The 23064-nt window shown below is 37.1% G+C and overlaps 1 protein-coding gene across 1 annotated transcript in view; it reads right to left on the reverse strand.

Annotated features, from left to right (window-relative positions):
* The window catches only part of Unc13c (unc-13 homolog C (C. elegans)), a 276186-nt gene that overhangs the window by 183724 nt on the left and 69398 nt on the right, over positions 1–23064 (reverse strand). Inside the window, exons 4-6 of the mRNA XM_013010022.1 lie at positions 7897–7975; positions 6697–6702; positions 5728–5799 (exon numbers count right to left, since the gene is read on the reverse strand). Coding sequence (XP_012865476.1) covers positions 5728–5799; positions 6697–6702; positions 7897–7975 — 157 coding nt within the window. The remainder of the gene's footprint in view (positions 1–5727; positions 5800–6696; positions 6703–7896; positions 7976–23064) is intronic.

Genomic DNA, 23064 nt, shown 5'->3' on the forward strand with positions numbered 1-23064 from the left:
TCCCCGATACATCCCAAATCCTATAAAGACTAGGATGTTTAACATTTTTACTGCTATCTCAACACTGAGAGGCTAACCTGGCTTCTGACTTAAAACATTGAAGCCACACATTGGTAGCTTATGCCAGCTATCTTACTCAGGAGGCTGAGATCTGAAGAACATGATTTGAAGCCAGTCTGGGCAGGAAAGTCCATGAGACTCTTATCTCCCCAATTATCCACGAAAAAGTTGGGACATGGAATTGTGGGTCAAGTGGTAGAGCACTAGCTTCAAGCACAAAAGCTCTGGGATAGTGACCAGGCCCTGAGTTCAAGCCAGAGGACCCACACAAAACCAAAATCTGTTCCCCAAAACAAACTTAAATTGTGTTCATATATTATTTTGTGAAGAATTAGGCCAGTAGGAGGAAGTACATTGCCAATTCTATGGCAACTACTTGCAGAAACTAGAGTCTGAAAAATAAAGCAATTAAGCTTCCTGCCAAAAACAAGGACTAGTGTTTTCAGGCCATCAGTACTCTGAACTTCCAATTGCTAGTGAATCCATCTGGAACAAAGCTTGTCAACCTCCACTGGCCTTCTTCTTTCTCTCCTTTTCTCTACCATGTTAACCTGTAACCAAAATAGTGGAGTTTACTTTCACCTTTTTCCTTTGAATTTTCCTTGTGACACTTTATAAGTCCCCCAATTCCTATCCTTCCAAAAAATCACATTCTTTAATATGAAGACAAAAAATAATCTTGGTTGGAAACCATTTGTTTCATGTATTTGTTGCACACATTTTAGTAAAGAAATAGATTTTTCTGTCCTGTAGGCAAATATTTTTCCATTTCTGAACAAAAGTATCAGAGATATTTGTAGTCAAGCCTTAGAGACAACGCAACCTTGGAAATTTATTTTAAATGTGAGAACAGAACAATGCTGGAATAAGTTTCTGAGGATAAAAACAGACATAATTTCAGTGCCAATTTACTCATCACCTAAGACTGACTATACAAGCTAAAAATTGCTCAGGTAAAATTTTGGTAATAAAATGTACAAACAGAAGATAGAAGTTATATGCTGCTCGATGAAAGACTTTGGTTCTGATTTGCATTATTTTATAACTAGTACTAATTATCACTTGCATTTGCCTAAGTAGTTTGTGTGGGGAGTCCACAGATGAGGAAAACAGAACATTAATGATAAACTGAATGAGCCATTGAATAAAGGGAAGTACAATCCAGCACATGCTCATCTTTTATGACACAGAATATGTCCTGGAAGCAAATTTATATAGATTGTTCATTTATTAGCCTCCAGTTCAGATTTTCAATGAAAAAGGTATATATATGCATGCATTATGTATATATGAAAAAGTATAATAGAAGTGGTATGAAATATGTTATATGTAAGAAACCAAAAATTATGTGAATGCCTCTATTGAGGGAAACTTTAGGAATTTTAATGTGTAAAGTCTAATTTTTAGCTCTTTGGTAGAGATTAAATTTTTACAAGTCTGGCAGTGGCTATGAAACAGTAGGAAAAAAGACTAAAATATACTAAAATGGATAATAATTACCCTTCTTAAAGGCAGTATATGAGCCTTTGCTGTAAGGGCAAGCCATGATGGAGCCATGGGAAATAGTGGAATTACAAATAGTTAATGACAAAAGTAACTTATTAATCATATGCTTATCAGGAATAAAAAAATGGGCACATGGCTGTACCATTACTATTTGTTCATTTCCTTTATGTTGTAAATATTCTATTGTGTGAAGTTGATGAGATCAATTAAAAAATAAGCATAATAGATTCAGTTCTCTAAGTTGTAAGGTCACTGTCAAGGTAGATGCAAGGAAAGAACGAAATGAGTCTAAAGGAGACAGGTCAGAAGTAAATGAGATGAAAAGTGAAAAAACAATCTAGAGTCAATAAGGCAGACAGACATTTTTTTATAACACTGATTCTACAGAAGAAAGAAATTGTAACCTGTAACCAAATTTGTTTATAAACAAATTATGATGTGATTAAAATGACACAAATTTTATAAATCATAAGCCAACAGGCAGAATTCAAAAATTTAGAAAAAAAGAGGCTGAGGAGTATGGCTCAGTGGTAAAGCTCTCGTTTAATGAATCCCTCAAATTATCTCAAGTAATATAGAGAGAGACAGAAAGAGAAAGAGAGCCTTTGAGTTCAATCTCCATCACTGCCAGAGGGAAGGAAAGAAAGAAGGAAGGAGGGAAGGAAGGAAGGAAGGACAAAAGGAAGAAAAGAAGAAAGGAAGGAAGGAAGAAAGGGAGGGAGGGAAGGGAAGAGAAGAGAGGGATGATAGAAAAAGGAATAGACAACTTTCTGGAACAAATAGAAAAAAATATACACAATAAAAATTAAGCCAAGAACAAATATTTAAAGTCATTATGTTAAATAAGTTGATTTGTCTCAGTAGTCAAATAACCACTGTCAAAATAATTCCAAGTCCACAGGGTCTTAGAGGTAAGTTGTACCAGTCCTTCAAGGTCAAGCAATTTACTTGTGCAAACTATGCTAGAGTTACTCAAGAAAGGAAAGCTCCCAAGTTATTTTATAAAGTACCAATGCCAAAATGGTTCAAGACTACAACAAACCACAGGCCATTTTGATTTATAAACGTTGATACAAAAGTTACATAAGCAGTAACAAGTGAGAAAAATCAAGACCAAGAAAGGATCTGCAACTTGCTCCAAATCTCACAGTTAGTAAATTGTAGAACTGGACCAACACATACCTAAAGCTAAAAACTGCTTTTGAAGCACAGAATTACAAGCAATAGCACTATGTGTGTTCTGTTCTTTTTGGTTTTTTGGTGTTTTTTCTTTTTTAAGACATCATCTTCAAATCAAGCATTCTTCTTATTGGTTTCCATGTCGACATTCTCTGGCAAGGGTCCTAACATCCACTGCACAGGAGATGCGATGGCATTTCTGTCCATGAAGTCAATTTTAGCTGATATCTACCTTCAGTTCTTACTTTCCGTTCCTTCTTTTGAAGAGATGACTGTTTGAGTTTTGTAATTATGTGTGTGTGTGGTATTTCCTTAATTAAAACTGAAGTGCTATCATTTCCCGTGTGGCCTCCTCATCTTTCCTCATGGAAAAGGCAAACATTTCATGCTTCTACATCCAGGGGAGCTAGTAAGGCCATCACAACCAAGTGTGGAAATTGTTCACGTCAGCATTTATGTTAGTTGCCCATGTAATGACTGAGCATGACAGCTTGTCAAGAGTGACATTTAACTCGCCTGTTGTACAGAAGTCATATTTCATTTACTTTTTGAGACATGGGCTCCGGGGAAACAGGCTTTGTGAATTTGAGGAGTTAATGTGCACTATTCATTCACCCAATACCCACAGAGAAATCCTTGTACTTAGGTCTTCTAAGACCAAAATAAAAGTACAGTGATGTGTTTAAGTTTGTGAACAGTAGATTGACAGTTAATTTACCCAGAAAGTAAGGATCCATTTCCCAGTTAAAGGATTCAGAAAATGTAGTAAAATTCCACTATGACTGTTCTATGTCTATGTCTTTTCTGTTAACTTTGTATAGAAAATGAGTATGCACAGTTCAGATCACTTGTCATATTGAAAGAAAAAGAACAGGAGTTTATCAGTAACATTCCTCAATGTGGTTTATTTCCTTAAAAGAAAAAGACTAGACTTGTCAAGATTCAGCAAAAAGGATGGGAGCCTCCTAATGTATTGTTGTCAACGCCATCTTGTATCTCAAGTACCTCCCAACTATCACATGACATCGTAACTCTTAACAAGTAAGAACATGACTATAGGAAACCAGTCCATTTTCTTAATCCTATAAAACAACAACAGTGCACAAACTTGCTGAGGTCACTAGATATTCAAAGTAGAAATGCTCAATGTCTATGTGGGGACTCTCCATCTTTTCACACTTCTGAATGTATTGGTATGTTTTCTGGTAGGTGAAATGCTGATAGGAAAGCCTGACTTTTGGATGGAAGATAATATAGAAAGAAGAGAATGAGAAATAATGAGGGAAATCATTACCATTACATGCCATGTGTGCAGAAAGGTAAAATAAGAACTGAATTAATTGCCTGGAGCTGGTGACTCCCATCTGTAACTCTACATATTTCAGAGGCTGAGATCCAGAAGATCAAGCTTCAGAGACAGCCCAGGCAGAAAAGTCTGGGAGAGTCCACCTTCAAAATAACTAGTAAAAGGTCAGGCTGGAATCATGCCTCAAGCGGTAGAGAACCAGTTGAGCAAGCTTGAGGCCGATCATGGTGCCAGCAAACAAACAAATAAACGGACGAGTGAATGAATTAATGATATGCAATACTCGCACAATTTTTATTCTATAAGAATGACAAAGTTGCCAAATCTGGGAGAGCCAGGACATATCAGTTCCCACCAGAGCGGACACAGATAAGATTTTCTTAGCAAATCTTCAGCCAACTATGCAGGACAACAGCCACAGCACAATATCTATAGCATAGATACCTGGAGTTCTCCAACATCCCTTTCCCACTCATGTCCCTGAAGCCAGTGAAGCCAGAATTTCTAGGAGTTACATGCAGGTATTGATGTTTTACATCTTCCCATCAGGCTGGTTCTTTCATTCAACACAAATTTACAAGCATCTATGTTATGCCTGATGGCGCACTAAGCAATGGTGATGAAAGCACTTAAACCAGAGCAATGACCAAGTTGCAGGACTCACCCCAAAGATATGAGAGTCCAACAGAAAGGATTTACACAAAGCGCTCCTATTCATCTCAATAACACAAGAGCAAGGGCACCTATATATATTGTTTATTGTGACCTGGGCTGTGTGGTTTCTTATATCTTTTCAGTTTTGTTAGATCCTCACTTTCTAGATGACAGAATCCAGACTCAGAAAATTACATAATACACAGGATCTAGCAGTTTGAGTAGTACGGACAGAATTCATAATGAGCAGCCTTCTTTCCTTAACCACGCCACACTAAGGAGCACAATGCTAATGCCTTCATGATCAAATGCCTCAAAAGCCCTGAGGATAAAACTAATTACTCAACCAGAAGAGGAAGATGGAAGAGGAAGGTGGTAAAACTTGAACCTTAGATATAAAATACTTATCTTCTTTTTATTGTGAAAATACTGTACAGAGGGGTTACAATTACATGGGCAAGAGAATGAGTACATTTCTTATCAAGCTTTGTAGCCTCCTCCTTTGTTTCCCCTTCTCATTCCTTCCCATCCTTCCCCTCCTCCCCCCAATCCTCCTCCTCCCCCCCCACCAAAGTTGTAAAGTTGGTTTTAAACCTAACGACTTGTACATCTCATTGTTGCAATGGGTCCACCTGTATCCCTATTTAAACGATTTGTTTTTTCCCTTCCCCTCCACAAATTATACCGACATCAAATACAGTGAAAGCAGGGGTTATACCGTGGGGGAGGGACATACAAAGCAACAAAGAAATCATCTTATAAATGTGTTAGAAACAACCTATCTGGGTTTTCTAGGGGTAGAATAGCAGGCAGACTATATTGGAATGGAGAACGTATGCACACTGGAAGCTTGGAGGATAAGTGGTGGGATAGTGAACTGAGGCTCTATGGAGGTTTTACTTGGGCCAGGCTCTCCTCAAACCCCAGTTACTCCTGAAGCATTGGAATAAACATTATACACGGGTAGCTCAAGCTCCTGTAACTCCAATCAATGCACCCACAGTCATTGTCACTTTACCTACCAGTTCCTCATTGTTTAGTGATGTCCTAATCACCATAGCCAGGGAAAGACCAGATTTCCGGGCAGCCAGGGTCTGAAATAAGCAATATTACAATTTATTAGTATACAGAGAGGTTGTGAGGTATGCATTGCTTAGAAAAATGTGGAAATGAGAAAATAACATTGGCGATCACCGGTTATGTGTTAGGCAAAGGGGAACTGACAGTCTCAATCAGGTATACATAATGCAAACTCTTAGAATTCTTAAAGCTGTAGAAGTTTCCTCTGATTAACAATCACAACTCCTACACTTTATGGGTAATGAAATGGAGGCCAAACAAGGTTATATCTCCTTGGAGTTAAGAAGTCATACATGCAGATAGAATTTTGCACATACCTAAATAAGGAAGTCACTTTCCACCCCTTTCTATCCTTATGGTGTTTGCCTTCAGAAGGCTTATTAAAATAGATAATGCATAAGCTGGGTGCTGGTGGTTCATGCCTATAAATCAAGCTATGCAGGAGGCCGTGATATGGAAGATTGAAGTTGAAAAACAGGTAGGCAGATAAATTCACAAGATTACCTCTTCAATTAACCAGGAAAAAGCCAGACTTCAGGCATGGCTCAAGTGGTAGAGCACCAGCCAAAGCAGAGCCCCTGAGTGTACACTCCAGTACTAATCCAAAAAATACTTGTTAATGCTGATGGCCTTTTTCTCTTTAGTAATTAAATATATGCCAGTATCAATATCTTTAATCACTAATGAGAAGTAGTTTCTAAATTATGTTTGCCTCCCATTTCTGTTTGAACTTTATACATAATTTAGTTTTCCAAAATTGAACTAGATATTAAATTCCTGGAGAAAATAAGCTTCTTATTCTTGTATGCCTCCATTCTATCATTTTGCCCTCTTTTATCTCATTAGTAAAGGCAGTGGATGTTTGAGAGAAGATTGCCAAATGATAATCAAATAACTTAGAAAGCACTTACCATTGCCTGAAGATTGCAGCATTGAAAGCAAACAAAGTTTAAATAATTAAACACATGAAAGGTGGGAAGAGCATGTAAGTTACAATGTTAAATTAGTCTAACACTTTAACATCCAAACGATAAAGACAGGAATCTGAGCTAATTATACTGGCATGTCATGATTCCCAGAGTAGGATCTGCCTAGGCAAGATCTTTTAAAAATTTATTTTATTTTATTGTAAAAGTGATATACAGGGGGGTTACAGTACCCAAGTCAGGTAACGAGTACATTTCTTTTTGAGCAGTGTCATCCCCTCTCAGTCTCCTCCCCACAAGATGTATAGTTCATTTCCAACATACTCTCTAGTGAGAATCACTGCTGAATTGGTTCACCCTTTGTCCCAATGTTTCTGTGTGACCCCTTTCCTCCCCAGATCAGATAAACTTACATATATGGTAAGGGATACAGAAAAATAGGCAAGATCTTACTTAAAATCAAAGAGAGAGCCTTAAAATGAAAGTTTTCTTAGCAAAATTTAAAATGACTGGTATAACAGACAGGCACATTGTTGCTAAAAGAAAAACATTATCAGTTTTTGGGGGTAATATATATTTTTTCCCATGTCCTAAAAATTATTGAGGCTATTACATGCCCATAGAAATATGTAGAACTTTTTTTTGAGACAGAGTCTCAAAAACTCATCATTCTCTTGCCTCAACCTACTATGTGCTGTGATTTTAGGTATGTGTCACCATGGTCAGCCTGTCACAACATTTTGAATAATGGATAATAGTTTTGTAAGTTGGGTGCTTGTGGCTAATGCCTGTTTGTACATCTAGCAATGCAGAAGGCTGAGAAATAGAGGATTGAAGTTAAAAGCTACCCAAGCAGAAAAGTCCATGGGATTCCAGCTTCAATTAATCAGACAAAAAGCTAAGGCTGAAGGCATAGCTCAAATGGTAGAGTCAGCCAACTAGAAGCCCCTGAGTTCAAACCCCTCAAAATACTTTGTTTTTTAATGATTCCAGCCTTTTTCTTCATCATTTCTCTCATCAAATATATTTTAAAGAACAATAAAAATAAAACCTGGTAGAAGCTAGCTTAATGTATTTTACTCTATCCAATATTTATAGCCAGCCAGTTAATAAGAACATCATTTCATTTCAATGGAGGAAAAGTCAATGCAGGAAATCAGGAAGAATTAAATGGGAGTGACTTACCACATCTCGTACAATTGGCAACGTTTTTTTCCTGCGGAGATCAGGCATGCTGTCGATACCATAAAGTCCACGCCCAGCCCTGAAGGAGTGTAGAAGGGTAATAATTTCAATGAATAAAATAATTTTTAGAAGAAAAAACTCAATGTGTACTATATAAAGGCTGGAAAAAATGAAATAGATGGCCTTGTGCTCAGCTAATTCATAAAGGAGCATAGATCTAAGACTCTAGAAAGAAGTCATCAAATTCATTAACGTGGCTTTCATTTCACCAACTTATCACCTACTGTGGTGAGAACATAAATGCTTTCCTGCATTTTAAGAAGCTGCAGGCTTGGAAAGGGAAGAGTAAGGAACCTATTTTTCCCTTCACACCATTATAGTAACTTCTTGTTTTCCTCCATCCTCTTATTCCTCCCTTCACACCAACTCACGCTTATACCTCTCCCATCCAAAACACCAAATAACTAGGCAGAGAGACAGATGAATGGTTTCAAGAACATTTTACCAGTATCATTTGCTTAAATACTCTGCTGTAATTTCCAAGCGATTTTTGCCTTTGCCCTTCTGTGAGCAGTATTATTAATGACATAACGTTTACATTAATAAATACTCTTCCACTCCATGGCACATCAATCACACTAACTAGCTGTCTTCAAGTGTTTGGAAGTGTTTTGACTCTTAAATAATACAACTTTCACACCGATGTAAAGAAACACCGACAATTGAACGAGGGATTTCATATGCTGCCAAGTAGTACATAATTGAGTGTTATTTTCTATCAATAAGGATTTCTTTTGTTTCCTTTCTTCTCATAGAACTTAATTCAAGGCCTCAAAGTGCATTCAAGACCGAGCTATAAACCAGGTGCCAGTGGCATCTGTAATCCTAGCTACTCAGGAGTCTGAGATCTGAGGGTCTTGGTTTGAAGACAGCCCAGGCAGAAAAGCCCAGGAAGCTCTTATCTCCACTAAAAATTACTAAAAAAAAATGCCAGAGGTGGAGCTGTAGCTCTAGAGGTAGTGTACAGGCCTTGAGCACAAAAGCTGTGTCCAGGCCCAGAGTTCAAGCCCCAGGACCAGCCCTCCCCCCTAAAAAGAAAAAGAAAAAGAAAAAAGACAAAGCTATACACTTGCAAATGTGGGAATCACATACAAGCAGTCCTAGAGCCTGAAAATTTTCTCCTATACTTGTCACAACAGAGCAAAGGAGCAAGGCCAAACATGAGCATTATAGAATAAGGAGTTCAAGTGAGAACTCAAATATCCAACGTATCTCCCTCTTCTGAGTTCACTTCATTTGTTTGTTTGTTGGTAGTAGGGCTTGAACTCCAGGTCTGATGCTCTCACTTTGCCTTTTTTTTGCTCAAAGCTGGCATTTAATGACTCAAGCTACATTCTATTTCTGGCTGTTTGCTAATTCACTGGAGATAAGCATGTCTTGAATTTGTCTGTTTGGGCTGATTTTGAACCAAGATCCTCAGATCTCAGCCTCCTCAGTAGCTAGGATAATAGGTGTGAGACACAGAGAGTTTGCCATTAAATTTCACTGAACTAAATTTTTTTTTGTAACTTGGAAAATTGCTACACAATGTTAATATTCCACTAACCCTCACAGATAGGTTAAAATGTTTTTTAAAAAATCAAGTTGTGTTCCTTTTTCCATTTAGAGTTTTACCATTACTATAAAAAGTTCAAACAGAAATACACTTGTTCATGTAATAATAGGTCTCAATTGAAAACTTAGCTGAAAAGAAGGTTTGGGATGTGGCTCAATTTAAGGAGCTTGCCTAACATTTCTGAAGAAATAAGTTCAACCCTTGATATTAGCAAAAAAAAAAAAAAAGGATTTGCCATATTGGCCTCCTCTTATGAACAGAGAAGGATTTGATAAATACCATGATACTCTATACAAATGTTATCTGTTTTGTAATATATTTCAAGAGGCTCCCTCATCAGAGAAGACATGAAAACATTAAATCAAAAAATGGCAATGAGTGGGAGTATCAGTAATTGGAACCATAGACTTTCCAGGTAAGAGGTCAAGTTCAAACCTAATAATCAAATCTAAAAGAAATGATCTAGGCTTAATCATAAGAAGTCTAAAGGAGTCATTAAAACAGCACATCTCAAACAAGTAGCTAGAGCATGTCCGGTCTGATTCTAGGAAAAAGTTGTTTGATTTCAGTCCTTTTTTGGCACAGTTGAATAGAGCTGAGATATTAGCAGAGATAGCGAATATTTAAGTGGTGCTGACCAGGTGCCTGATACAATACCAACAGTAATAGTTAATGCTGACAGAGTGCTATTATTCTAAGTGCATTTTTGATCATTTGATCCTGAGAAATTCTTATGGCATGTAGGTTTCAATTACTTTCTTCACTTTATAAATGAAGAAACAGATACAGAATGCTTTGGATCATCTAAAAGGTACCTTTTAGCAAGGGTAGTGGGTAGGGTTTAACCATGCATACTCTTAGGCAACTCAGTATCTCATGTTTCTATGACTGGGTCATTCCTTATCTACAACAGTGATGTGAGATGAGGCTCACAAAAAGAATAATCCTATTTTACCTTTGAGGAAACTAGAGTTACACAACTTGCTCATACCCTGGTCATATAGTCATTATATGGCACAGACTGATCTCCATTGTAGGATAAACTGATCTCAAATCTCATGTTCTTAAGAACAATTTACTTTCCCCTTCCCTTATGGGGTGGTATTGGGATTGAATTTAGGGCCTTTTGCTTGCCAGGTAGGTACTCTACCGCTTGAGCCATACCTCCAGCCCCCCTTTTTGCCTCAGAATAACTAATCATCAGAGATTAGTGAGATACCCATGAGGATATACCACCCTGTTACAGTGCCTTTTATCAAAAGGATGAAAGATAACAACCATTGGCCAGCATGTGGGACAAAAAGGATCCCCACAAACCATGTTGGTTTGAATGAAATATAGCACAGTACCATCATCATGAAAAACAATGTGATTTCTCTAAAAGTTTAACAGGACAACAGTCCACTTCTATGTATATATCCAAAAGAAGTGAAGTCTTTATACTCCACCAGTTTATATCAGCATTTTTCATAACAGTTGAGACAGTAGAAGTGGTATAAGTATCTTTATATAAGTGAATAGACAGAGCAACCAGCACAAACAAATATATACACACACATACACCACCACCACCACCACCACCACCACCACCACCATCACCACAACCACCATTTCTTAAAAATGAAGGAAAGTCAACTTTGCAACATGAATGAGCTGAAGGAAGTTACACTAAGTTAATGATGCTGAGCACAGAAAGACAAGTAGCACATGATTTCACTCATATCTGGAAGCTACGGAGGTTGATCTCAAAGGTCTACAATGCAGACTGGTGGTTACCTAGAGCTGGATCAGTAAGAAAGGATGGAGAGTACTGGAGAGATGTTCATCAAAGGATACGAAGTTCCAGTTAAATGAAAGAACAAGTTCACCCAATCTACAATCTATTTTATCCTAAAATGCCCATTGTAAGTGTTCCCATCCCCAAAAGACATGTGATATAATGTGCATGTTAATTAGCTAGGTTTTTGTCATTTAACAATTTATACATGTTCTTCACAACATCGTATTCTACCCTATAAAATCATCCAATTTTATCTCTGAATTTAGAATGATGTAACAAATCAAAGATAATTTTAAAAATTACCAGCAGATTTTTTTTATGAGATAACTTTTTCTTTTGTTTTGTTTTTTTCCCTTCCCTTCCCCAAGCTAGAGAAGTGTATATACAAGATTCAGGGCACTGACATCAAATACAGTGAAAACCGGAGTTAAACCATAGGGGAGGAACATATAAGAAACAAAAAAATCACATAGTACATTATAAATATGTTAGGAACAATAGCAAGAAAGAAAAAAACCCTTGTGTCCCTATCTTGGGGTTCATTTCACTTAACATCATCTTATATGGTCATATGTACATAGCTTTTGACCTTTTCTGCTTGTCTCAGACATATACTAGTTATTGCAAATAAGGGAAACTCTGGGACCTATGTTTCTTTGGGCCTGGCTTACTTCACTTAATATCATTTTTTCCAAGTCTTTCCATTTCCTAACAAATGGGGCAATGCCATTCTTTCTGATCGAGGCATAGAAAACACACACATACACTCTCTCTCTCTCTCCCTCCCTCTCTCTCTCTCTTTCTTGATCCATTCATCTACTGAGAGGCATCTGGGTTGGTTTCATATCTTAGCTATGGTGAATAATGCTGCAATAAACATAGTTGTGATGGTAGCCTTAGTATGGTCTTGTTTGTGATCATTTGGGTAAATGCCCAAAAGTGGGGTTGACCAGCAGATTTTTCAAAAGGTAGATTTTTCTAAATATGAGACAAAGATGTTTTCATTCCACAAAGGAAAGGTTGATGCCAAATTGGGTATTATATAAAGATGAGTTAACTTCTATTAGACATAAAAAAACCAGGTGACCTCTTATACTCAACAGACTTGTTAAATTAATGGAATATTAAGTCCTGGATATAAAGAAATGCATAGGATATTTTAATTCTGTTTCAAGACAGTTAGTGGATAGGGCTCTATCATTTATTACTTTTAGCATTACAGAACATTAAGACCTTGTAAAATAATAATGATAAATCATTCTAAATCCCCTTTCCATAACACAATTGGATGGTCTTTCACATTTTTATAACATTTCTTTGTATTTGTTTTAGGGTAGGACACAGTAAAATATTTTGCTCATTTTACTCAACATTTTATATTTTACATTTTACATACATTGAGCTGAACTTTTGTAAAGATCATTGCATTCTTCATTTAATTATTGGTTCTTTAAGATGCTTCCTTCCTACTCTCTTTTCCAATTATTGTCAAGATTGAATGAATATTTGTGACTCTTTTAATTGATGATTCATTCCCCACATAGGATTCATCATCAGTTCCTACAGGTTTTTTTTAATTCTAATTTTCATCAAAGCTAAGCCACCATCTGTTAGAACACAAAACATAGTTTTATATACTATTTTAAAATCCAATTAAAACACTGTGTTTTCTTAGTAATTAAAATTTCAATGTAGAGTGCTCTTAAATGAACTTAATCTATGACCCAGATTTCTATCATTTATTACTCAATTTTGCCTAGATATGAAAAAAGAAAAATACAAACAAAATAAGTGAATCCTTTTTAAAATGAGAGTCCAACTTTTGGGGATTCATCTTCAAATCAAGATTGTCAATGTGTGAGAGTTTTCCCAAATTACTGTTTTCTAAATGATTAAGAGCATCATTGACTTGGTGTTAGGTAATCCACTGCTATACATTTTGATGTGTTGTTGTTCCAAACAGGAGAGAGTTGTGGTGTCATTTTTGGTGGAGGTAGACTGAGGTAACCACAGGCTTGACTTGAAATTCAATAAACTCAGAAGCATTTTTTCACAGCAATATAAATACCAATACCAGTTGACATTACATACCTAGTGCCCTGAGCAAAAATAAAGATTCCCTACCATAACCCCCTCTGTGTATAAGTGTCCTCCTCTTCAGCTTTATCATCAAGGATTCTCAGTGGGAAAAAAGGGAGAGGGATAATTTCTATGAAGGTTGACACTTGCTAAGGACAGAAGATGTCTTCTGTTTTGATTGAGCTGAGTCCCCTTCTAAAATGTTTGAGGACAACTGTTCTAGTTTTCTGTTATAGGTCCTGGTTAGTTGTTCCCAAGCAAAGTTTCCATTATAATAGATAGTTTGAAAATGGAGATAGGATTTTAATACTCTTTCCCTAGGAAGAATCCTGGAAGGTGAAGGAAAAATGGAATCGCAGGTGAGGAGGCCTGTCGACCAGAAATTACACATTAAATAGATTATGGCATTTGTTTCAGAAAAATTTTCATCTATGAAATATTATGTGGAAAGAATAGAAGCTTGAAGATCAGGGATAAGGGGAGGGATCACAGCCTAAAGAGAATTAGTAGGCAAGGAGTTAGACACATAAGGGAAAAGAGTGAGAGTATTTATAAAGCCAGTGAATGTTTTTAAACCTTTTTGAATTTTGTCTGCTGTAGAAAGCAGAAAAAAGTACCTTCCTTTCAGCATTGTTGGGGGGCATGTTGAGGTAATACACCCAAACAGATTCTATGTTATTGCCGGCAATTATTTTATTATAAAATGATATAAATAAAAAATGTTGAAGCTGGTTGAACCTTTATTGGTACACTGTGAACCCAGGGTTAGTCACATTCCTTCACATCAAGAAACTGATTAGGAAGAAAGCCACTGGCAGACAGGTACTTAGTTGGTAGCTAGCTATACAAAGAATGAAAGAAAGGTCCAGAAACTACAATTTTGAGTACATCCTGTGTGTTTCCTAAACTGTCAAATTTCCTCTCTGACTAGACTGTGGCCCAGATTTTGTTTCTCTGCTGATCCTTGTTAGCACTTTAGCTCTGAGGATGCTACATCTTGATTGAGTTCATTCTTTGCTTCATCCTTATCTACTTTCCTAGTCACTGGTATTTTCCATTGTAAAAGTGAGTCACAAATGGCCTGACTAAGTTCACTTTCCTGTTTAATTTCTGAAAAACACTGCATGCATCCTTCAAATATTTTTTAAGCTTAGTCTCAAGGTCAAAATATAATTTAAAAGAATAAAGTTCCTTCTTGGCACTAATCAATACAGACACCACTATTTTCTCTCCTGGGTTCTCTTAACTATGACCATAAGTAGAATGTTTTTCTTTAGTGTAAATCACAGACAGTATTCTAAAGTAGCCTTGATGATCTCTTTGGAGAGAACATTAGAGACCATTGTGCCATCTCTGAACAAGATCAGTACAGCCATATTTCCTCTTACCTTGGAGACACCACTGGTTCTTTGATTAAGCATAAGGTGAGTAAGCCTTGAATTTAGAGGCCAAGGTTGTATGGAAAATATGTACAAAATTACACTGAGTAGAACAATAGTGTTGATGCCTGAGAAGTGTTGATTTCCTGAGAGGAAAATGAAGTTGGAACAGGGCAGGGCACATTCATCTTTCATTCCATTCATTCTGGGTTATATTAACAGAACAATGAACTGACATGTTGAATTGTTCATCTTTTTACTTTTACACAAACCTGCTAGCACTTTCAAGCCAAGACATCTATTTTAGAGTCAAATTGTTCTACCTGCAAAACTTTGTGAATATCTCCTTTTGATTTCTTTGCATTCCATGATATTGCCATGTGCACAGAAAATGTCTATGATACTACACAGAGCAGCTAATCTGTGTTCTACAGTGGAACAGCCTAAGAAATGGTATGTATTCCAAGTCTTTTAGGGATGTGGAGACTGAGCTGCAAAGAATGTAAAAGTTTATTCAAGGCACCTGGATTATTGTCTATGGTCTAGAAGTACTCAAAATGCTCAGAATTCTAGACAATTATTGTTCTGTCCTTTCTCTTTGTGTGGCTCTCCTATCCAAGAGCTTGCCTCCATGTCTCTCTGTGTCCTTCTCGCTCTCTCTCTGCTTTGATTGTCACATATGTTAATAGTGAATTTTATTGTGTCATGCTTGGAATTCTTTCAATGCCTTTCCACTATTTGCACCATCTCTACTTTGCCTGTTTCAGAGCATCTCTACCAAATCTACAGCGTTCATCTTCTGATGGATATTTAGCAATGGCACTTCCATGATGAAAGCAATGTTTTACAATGATTAATCTAGAGTGCTGTCATATGGACTGGAGGACAAGTAAAGGAATTTGACAGGTAGCCTAAAAGGCGAAGTAATCCTGGATTCCTTAATGGATTCTGTAATGAGGGCCTTGACTAGAGTGGCTTCAACACATTCTTTCTGAACCATGGAAAATTCCCCAATTCAACCCACCATAATATTTTAAAGAGAGCAAATGGCTTCACTGTCAGATACAGGCTTTGTATTGGCCTCCATCACTTTCTCCATTCTTCTGTCATTTGACCTCTTACAGTTCTGTAATTCTCCTGTAGCACTTTTGGCAGGCTTTATTATTTTCTTTCTTCAGATCGTGGTGCTCTGGCACATGTTTTTAGAAGCACTGGGGACCTCTATCCTTATATTATCTTTGCAAGGCTAATGCCATTTTTAAGTTTAAAGGCAATTGGAAGAGATGAGAGCTCCTGGTTGGGAAGGGCACTGCAAATTACATTTATAATGATGAAAATTTCTTTTTTTACTGAAAGAGAAATAATCAAGCATCCTTAAGTTTTTGTTATGAGTTAAGGAAATACAAACTTAAATGAATCTTTTTTTTTAATCAGTTGTGGGGCCTGAACTCTGGGCCTGGGCGCTGTCCCTCAGCTCTTCAGCTCAAAGCTAGCACTCTACCAGTTGAGCCACAGCACCACTTCCGGCTTTTTCTGCTTATGTGGTGCTGAGGAATCAAACCCAGGGCATCATGCATGCAAGGCAAGCACTTTACCACTGAGCCACCTTCCCAGCCCCTTAAATGAATCTTTTAAACACTTTTGAAAGTGTTCTCAAATTTAAACTTTAGAAGGTCAGTTGTCAGAGATTATCTTCTAACATTTACATTTTAATACATAATTATAGGGCTCATTTCCTTAGCCAACTATCATAAAGTAGACAATACTTCCTTTCCTACGGCTTACAGTTTCCTATATTAAATTCCTTTCTGCCCATCTTGTAAGTTTTATATATCAAAATTAACCTCAGATGTTATCATATGCTACAGAACAGAAAACAAATTAGAGATGCAGCCCCCGAGCTTTTCATAATCAAGTAACAATTACTATTGGAAAAAACCTTCATGCTATGTAGTAGGGTCAAAATTCAGGGTGCTAAGTTGTTAAACTTTTGCCATAATTATGGAATTATGTCTATAATTGTACAGTGGATTGGAGCTGCTATTCTTGGTCATCTCTTTCTGGGGACATTTATGCAGAGTCCTTGAAGTAAAATCATTCATAATTAATGAAAGACCAGGTTCTTAATAGGCTCTACTTACATGTAATTAAATAGAATCAAATATACAGTGGCAAGGAAACCACATCTCCTAAAGCTAAAACCTTAGATTTCTCTTTAATTATCCTGTGTTTAAAAAGAATTTTGCACGTTTAAGCCTTAGAAGTTTTTTTTAAATAAAAAGAAAACAATTAATGCCTCTCCTATCACTAATGAATATTATCAGTACTAAAGGGCAGAGACTAAATGTACTAAGTGTGTCCCCGACTTTTTCCACCCATGTCCCTCATGTATTTAGACAATGTTCCTTTTTTTTCAGTTTCCTAGTTTCGTGATGACTGGAATGCAAACCATAACCCAAGTTCTAGCTCAGACTAAAGAAATAGCCAACCCCGTGGTGTCAGCTTTTTTTGAATGGTGCCAGGGAAAGTCTTTCAGAAGGACTTGCTCACCTGAATAATGGATAAAGAATGAAGAACAAAGAACACTCTTGCTCTCTGGGCATCACAGTAAGTTGCACATTCACAGAGAAGACAACCGAATCAACTTCTGACTGTATATTATCCTGTTTCTTATTAAGGGATATTATAGAACTGTTAAGGTAGAATGAACTCTTATTTTACAAAAGCAACAAATACACACTATGTTTTGATCTATTGAAAATTCAGGGGATTGGTGTTGAAAGGAATTCAATTGTGCTAAGAAAAATATAATATTATAGGATCAAATATTTATTGGCAATACTGAGATTTGAACCCAGCCAGGTGTTCCACTATTTAAGCCATACCATCAGCCATTGTTTTTGCTATTGCTATTTTCCTAATAAGGTTTTGCTTTTTCCCTGGACTGGCTTGGACCATGATCTTCCTATTTATGCTTTCTGCATAGTTAAGATGACAGGTGTGTGGACAGCTTTTTATGGCTTGGGATGGGGGAGTTTCAAAAAGATTGTGCCTGGGTCAGATTGAGCTATATTCTCCCAATCTCAGCTTCCAAATAGCTAGAATTACAGGCATGAATCACTATACCAGGCTCTATCCACTCATTTTCATTTAGTTATTTCTCTGCCTCAAATAGCTCAAGCTGTCCTTTTACTTCACTAGATAGGTGATCTTGACTCTCATAACAGGTGCCTTCTGAGGCCTTTACAACATCAGAAAGTTTTAAGCATGACTATCCATTATGCTTGGCAAGTTACAAAATAATTACCTGCTGCAAAATAATTGTGTCTGCAACTTGCACAGATACTCAAGGGAGTGATTACTCAGGGTTGTGCTTTTGCACCGAAGCCTACAGAGTTAAGATTCTATTGCATACTCTTAAATAACTTTATTTAATAGCCAAGGACCAATTTGATCACACTACAATTGCACCCAAGTTTTTCCTTTTATAATACATATTAAGCATTGTGTCAAAGTTATCTGCACACAGATTCTACACTCATAGATAAGAGACTCCTCAAAAAATGGAAGCTACAAGACACCTTTGCTCTACCATTCAGTACAGAATTTTTATGAACTACTAAGTAAATAGAATTGAATGGGAGAATTCCTTAGTTGTTTTTGCCAGTTGTGGGGCCTGAACTGTGGGCCTGGGCGCTGTCCCTCAGCTCTTCAGTTCAAGTCTAGCGCTCTACCACTTGAGCCACAGCGCCACTTCCCGGCTTTTTCTGTTAATGTGGTGCTGAGGAATCGAACCCAGGGCTTCATGCATGCAAGGCAAGCACTCTACCACTGAGCCACCTTCCCAGCTCTTCCTTAACTGTTAAAAACACACTCCTTACTAAATGGGACGGGGACACACACACGGACACACACACACACACGGACACACACACACACGGACACACACACACGGACACACACACACACGGACACACACACACGGACACACACACACACACACACACACACACACACACACACACACCTACCTACCTACCTACCTACCTACCTACCTACCTACCTACCTACCTACCTACCTAGAGTAACTGGGAATTAAAAGACTGTCTTAGTTTTCCTTTCTGTCTTAGGGTTCAGAATGGATATTATTATTGAAACAAGCATGATCCTCTGACAACTGGAAAACAAATACATTATTTCTTTAGTCCAAATGTTCTTAACATGGGGACATTGTCTCCTCAAGGCAATTAGGAAATGATGTAGAGAACAGGAATTGTGCATTCCTCCTAAGAGATGGGCTTTGTATTTTCAGGTGCAGCCGCTGAGACTGAATGATGCTTTCTAAAACACACATCCAACCACAAAGTAATTATAGCTATTTAAACAAAGGCCAATCCATCTATGTTTAGCTTCATGTGCAATCAACTTGGCTAGCAAACTGCCAAACTAGTATTGTTAAAACATTATTTTAAAATCATCTACCATTAGGGTAGAGGACAGAGGGAAGTGAACTCTGTAGATGTGGAGGATCTGGATGTGTGGGCCAAAGAGACAGAAAGAGGAGAGACCTTTCATATTCTGTCCAACCCTTATACAGAACAACTTAGCACACAGAGTGTCTTGAGGTTAATGATTTTCAGAACCATATATGGCCTGGCCAATGGTGGGTAAACATTGTTATCTGAAAGCCAGTATGTTTTCTGAATAGGGTCAACAACACAAAAACAATCTGAAAATCTCCCTGAATTTTTTCTTTGGGTCCATTTCTGCCTGGCATTTGTCCACAACAGCTTTCATATGCCTCTCTCTTCAGCAGTGTGACATGATGAAAGCTTAGTTTACTAATTTTTTTTATTACTTTGCTCTGGCAAATGTGATAAAGAGTGTACACATCAAAGTGTCTTAAAAACTGCAAGCATACTATAATAAGGCAATAAAGGTAGCAATCTTGTGCAGGCCACCAAGGGCTGGTCACAGAATGTAATAATTCTTGGAGTTGTAACTTCATCACTTTGTATCTTTGTGCAAGCATTTGAGCCAATGAGAATGGGGTTTCATCAAAAGTAATTGTGCGTTAGCCAGGAATAAGCCAGAAAGAAGTCATCTCCTAGCTCTCACCTTCCAACCTGGGGACAATATATGAGCCACAGCAGCTTTGCCTCTGATCCTATTATTATTGTAGGGAATGAAGAGTGAGGTTGTGCCTTGAGTTCTTCTGCACAGGTGGGAAGGCTCTCATGAAAACTCATTGTCCTTCTGTTGTAGAGTGACTAAGATCAAATATGGGATAGTCTATAAACCCCACTAGTATTGCACCTAGGCTGTTCCTAGTGAGGGACACTGTGGAAACAAAAGACAAGCCTTGGGGGTTATAGATTGCAATTTGCATAGCAATACTTTGTCTATTACTGCTCTGGAGAACTGACCATCCATCCACTTCAAATGATCAGAGATACCACATATGTAGTCTGCATAGTTGGATAATGAATACCAGAAAAACAAGCAATTGTTACAAGTCAGTCTATGTTTATTTTAAAAGGAGAGCTAGTTATAAAATAGTTACCTCCACTGATTCCAATTCTTGCTAATATCCCAATAAGGCACCCCTGTAATTTGTCAGTGAACGAATTCCCTTGGTCCTCTCATCTCCATCTTTGATCTTCTGCGCTAAGCCCTTCTAGGATTCAGATCTCATTGTCCAAGTATCCGCTCAAATGTCAAAGTACTCTCATAGCATTGTCTCATTTCTCCCGTTAGTGTTGTTTTATTTTCTCCATGGCAGTTAGCAATATTGGATGAGTTCTCCCTTAGCTATTTCTTTTAATATACTGAAATTTAAGTTCTGTAAGAACAAGATCCTCTTTTACTTATTTGACAGTGGCAGGAGATTAAAAGTCATGTGTTAAATGATTTTTTTTTTTAAAAATCCTCTGATAATCAGTAGAGAGTGCTCTCTCTTCTTGAGCAAGGAAGGCTAAGGTGCCACATGTATCCAGAGCAGTGTGTTCAAATGTGTTCAGATTGGAAAGACATTGCTAATAGGATAATAGAAATTCTGGTGAATCGCATTATTCAACTGAATTTCAATGAAAAAGAGCAGTTGGAGAATTTATACTGCCACAGAGTAAAGATAAAACAGTCTGAATTACTATGGCAGAGTCTTAAACTCTAAGAAATAGGCAAAAGAGGCTTCAAGTGATAGAGATAAGATTGCAAAAAATATTTCCTGTGTATACAAGAAAAAGGAATAAATGACTATTTTAAATAGCTTTCATTTCAATTACTACTTCTAACAGTAATTTTGAAGTCCAGATTTGTACATTCAACACTCGATAATATGTAGGTATCAGGAATATCATTTCAGGAAGATGGTTTTCCTTGAAGAGAAGACCTATTTCTGAGGTAAGTTCATGCCAATTAACCCTATATAGTCTTGAATACTCATTGGTAATGGAAGCTAACAATAGTAAATGTAGATCGACTGGTTGTTCAGTTATTTTACTTGTAGTGAATTTTATAAAAAAAGAATGGTAAGGTAGAGAATATATGTGGCATTTGTGAGTTGTGACAAGAGGAAACACTGAAAAGTAGTCTCATGCTTGTAATTGGAGGTACTTAAGAAGCTGAGAGGAGAAGGATCAAGGCTCAGAGCCAGCCCAGACAGAAGAGTCTGAAAGATTCTGTCTCCAATTAACCAACCAAAATGCCTCCCTGAGTGATGATGTGGCTCAAGTGACAAAGCAATAGCCCTGAGCAAAAAAAAAAGCCAAGCAAGAACATAAAGCCCTGATTTCAAGCCCCAGTACTGACACATATATACTAAAGTATTAACGAATTTGTACAGTTCAGCTACCTGAAGGGACCAAAATGATAAAGTCTGACCTTGTTCTTTACCTTATTAACCTACTCTGCAGTTCCACATGCCCTCTCAAGACAATTTCATAGACATCAGTTCAGTCCCCGAAGCCTTCTTACAAAAGCAAAACTATAATCTAATCAAGACTATCTACTTGAAATGTAAAATAATATTTTTCTATTTTTCCAAGTTGGTAAATTTATTCTATCCCTTAAAGTAGCAAGGATTTGTACTGTAATGGGTATCAAGGAGCACCAGAGAATAAAATGCCACCAGGAAGCAGTTGTTGGCAGTGTTTCTTTCATCCATCATAATTTGATCTAAATCTGCTCCTAGTCTTATAAATGTAGTCACAACTAACATTGACTTATAACTAGTAAACTTATTTGAAAAGGATCATTTTTTTGTGCCCACAGCCAGTGGCTTGTGGCTCATGCTTGCAGCCCTAGCTAGGAGAATGAGTTCCACAGAATCATAATTTGAGAGCAGCCCAGGAAGAAAGATCTGCAAGACTCCATTTCCAATTAACCAGCAAAACCCAAGGCTGGAGGCATTACCCAAGAGGTAGCACTCCAGATGATCAAGTGTGAGTCCCTGAGTTCAAATGCCACTACAGCCCCAAAATAATCTATTTTAATCAAATTACCTTAAATAAGTTGTTTCCGTTTATGCAAAATATCTGCAAACCTGCTTCAACAGTCTCTTCCATGTTAGCACAGGAGACACAGCTCTTCAGTCTAACATACTCTTAAAATCTCTAATAACATCTTCTGAAGTAGTTATTAGTTAACAGAGCTCATTTTCTTAATAGTTATTAAAGATTTAGTAGGCAAGAAATGCTATGAAAATGCTAGGTTTTCTTTTTCATTGCAAGAGCTATTAAAATAAATTGAATTTTTAAAAATGGCACATCAAAGAGCTCAATTAATATATATACATAAAATTCTTAAAAGAATATGAACCAGCAAGTGAAACACCCATATCTTCCAACTCGTTTTTCCTTCTGTGCTCAGGGAGTGATTATTTCCTGCTTATGGAGAATCTCAAGTCACTTTTTATGCATGCTACTTTCATTTCTAACACTGAGCTGAGAAAACAAAGAATCTTCTGTCTTCTCCTGTGAGCTCAGATGATCAGTACTTCTAATAGTCAGTGAGATGCCCTTGCTGTTTCATTTAATTAGGTTTGGTGAAGAAATACCAATTTTCTAGGAATAATGGCCTCTTTTTGGAATACTATTTAGCTAAAACCAACATTCAAAGCAAGAACAGCCTTAATTTTTAGATGAAATTTTATCAACACTGTATTATAGAAGTATTTAAATTATTGCTTAGAGAATTTGGACACTGACAATGGGAGAGTTCACACTTCTACCTGAGAAAAACACTTCTAAATGGAAAAGTCAATATCTATGCATTAGCGATTTTCTAAATATCTAATATGTACAATTATACAAAGA

The sequence above is a fragment of the Dipodomys ordii genome, unplaced genomic scaffold (genome assembly GCF_000151885.1).
Source record: "Dipodomys ordii isolate 6190 unplaced genomic scaffold, Dord_2.0 Scaffold11, whole genome shotgun sequence".
NCBI lineage: Eukaryota > Metazoa > Chordata > Mammalia > Rodentia > Heteromyidae > Dipodomys > Dipodomys ordii.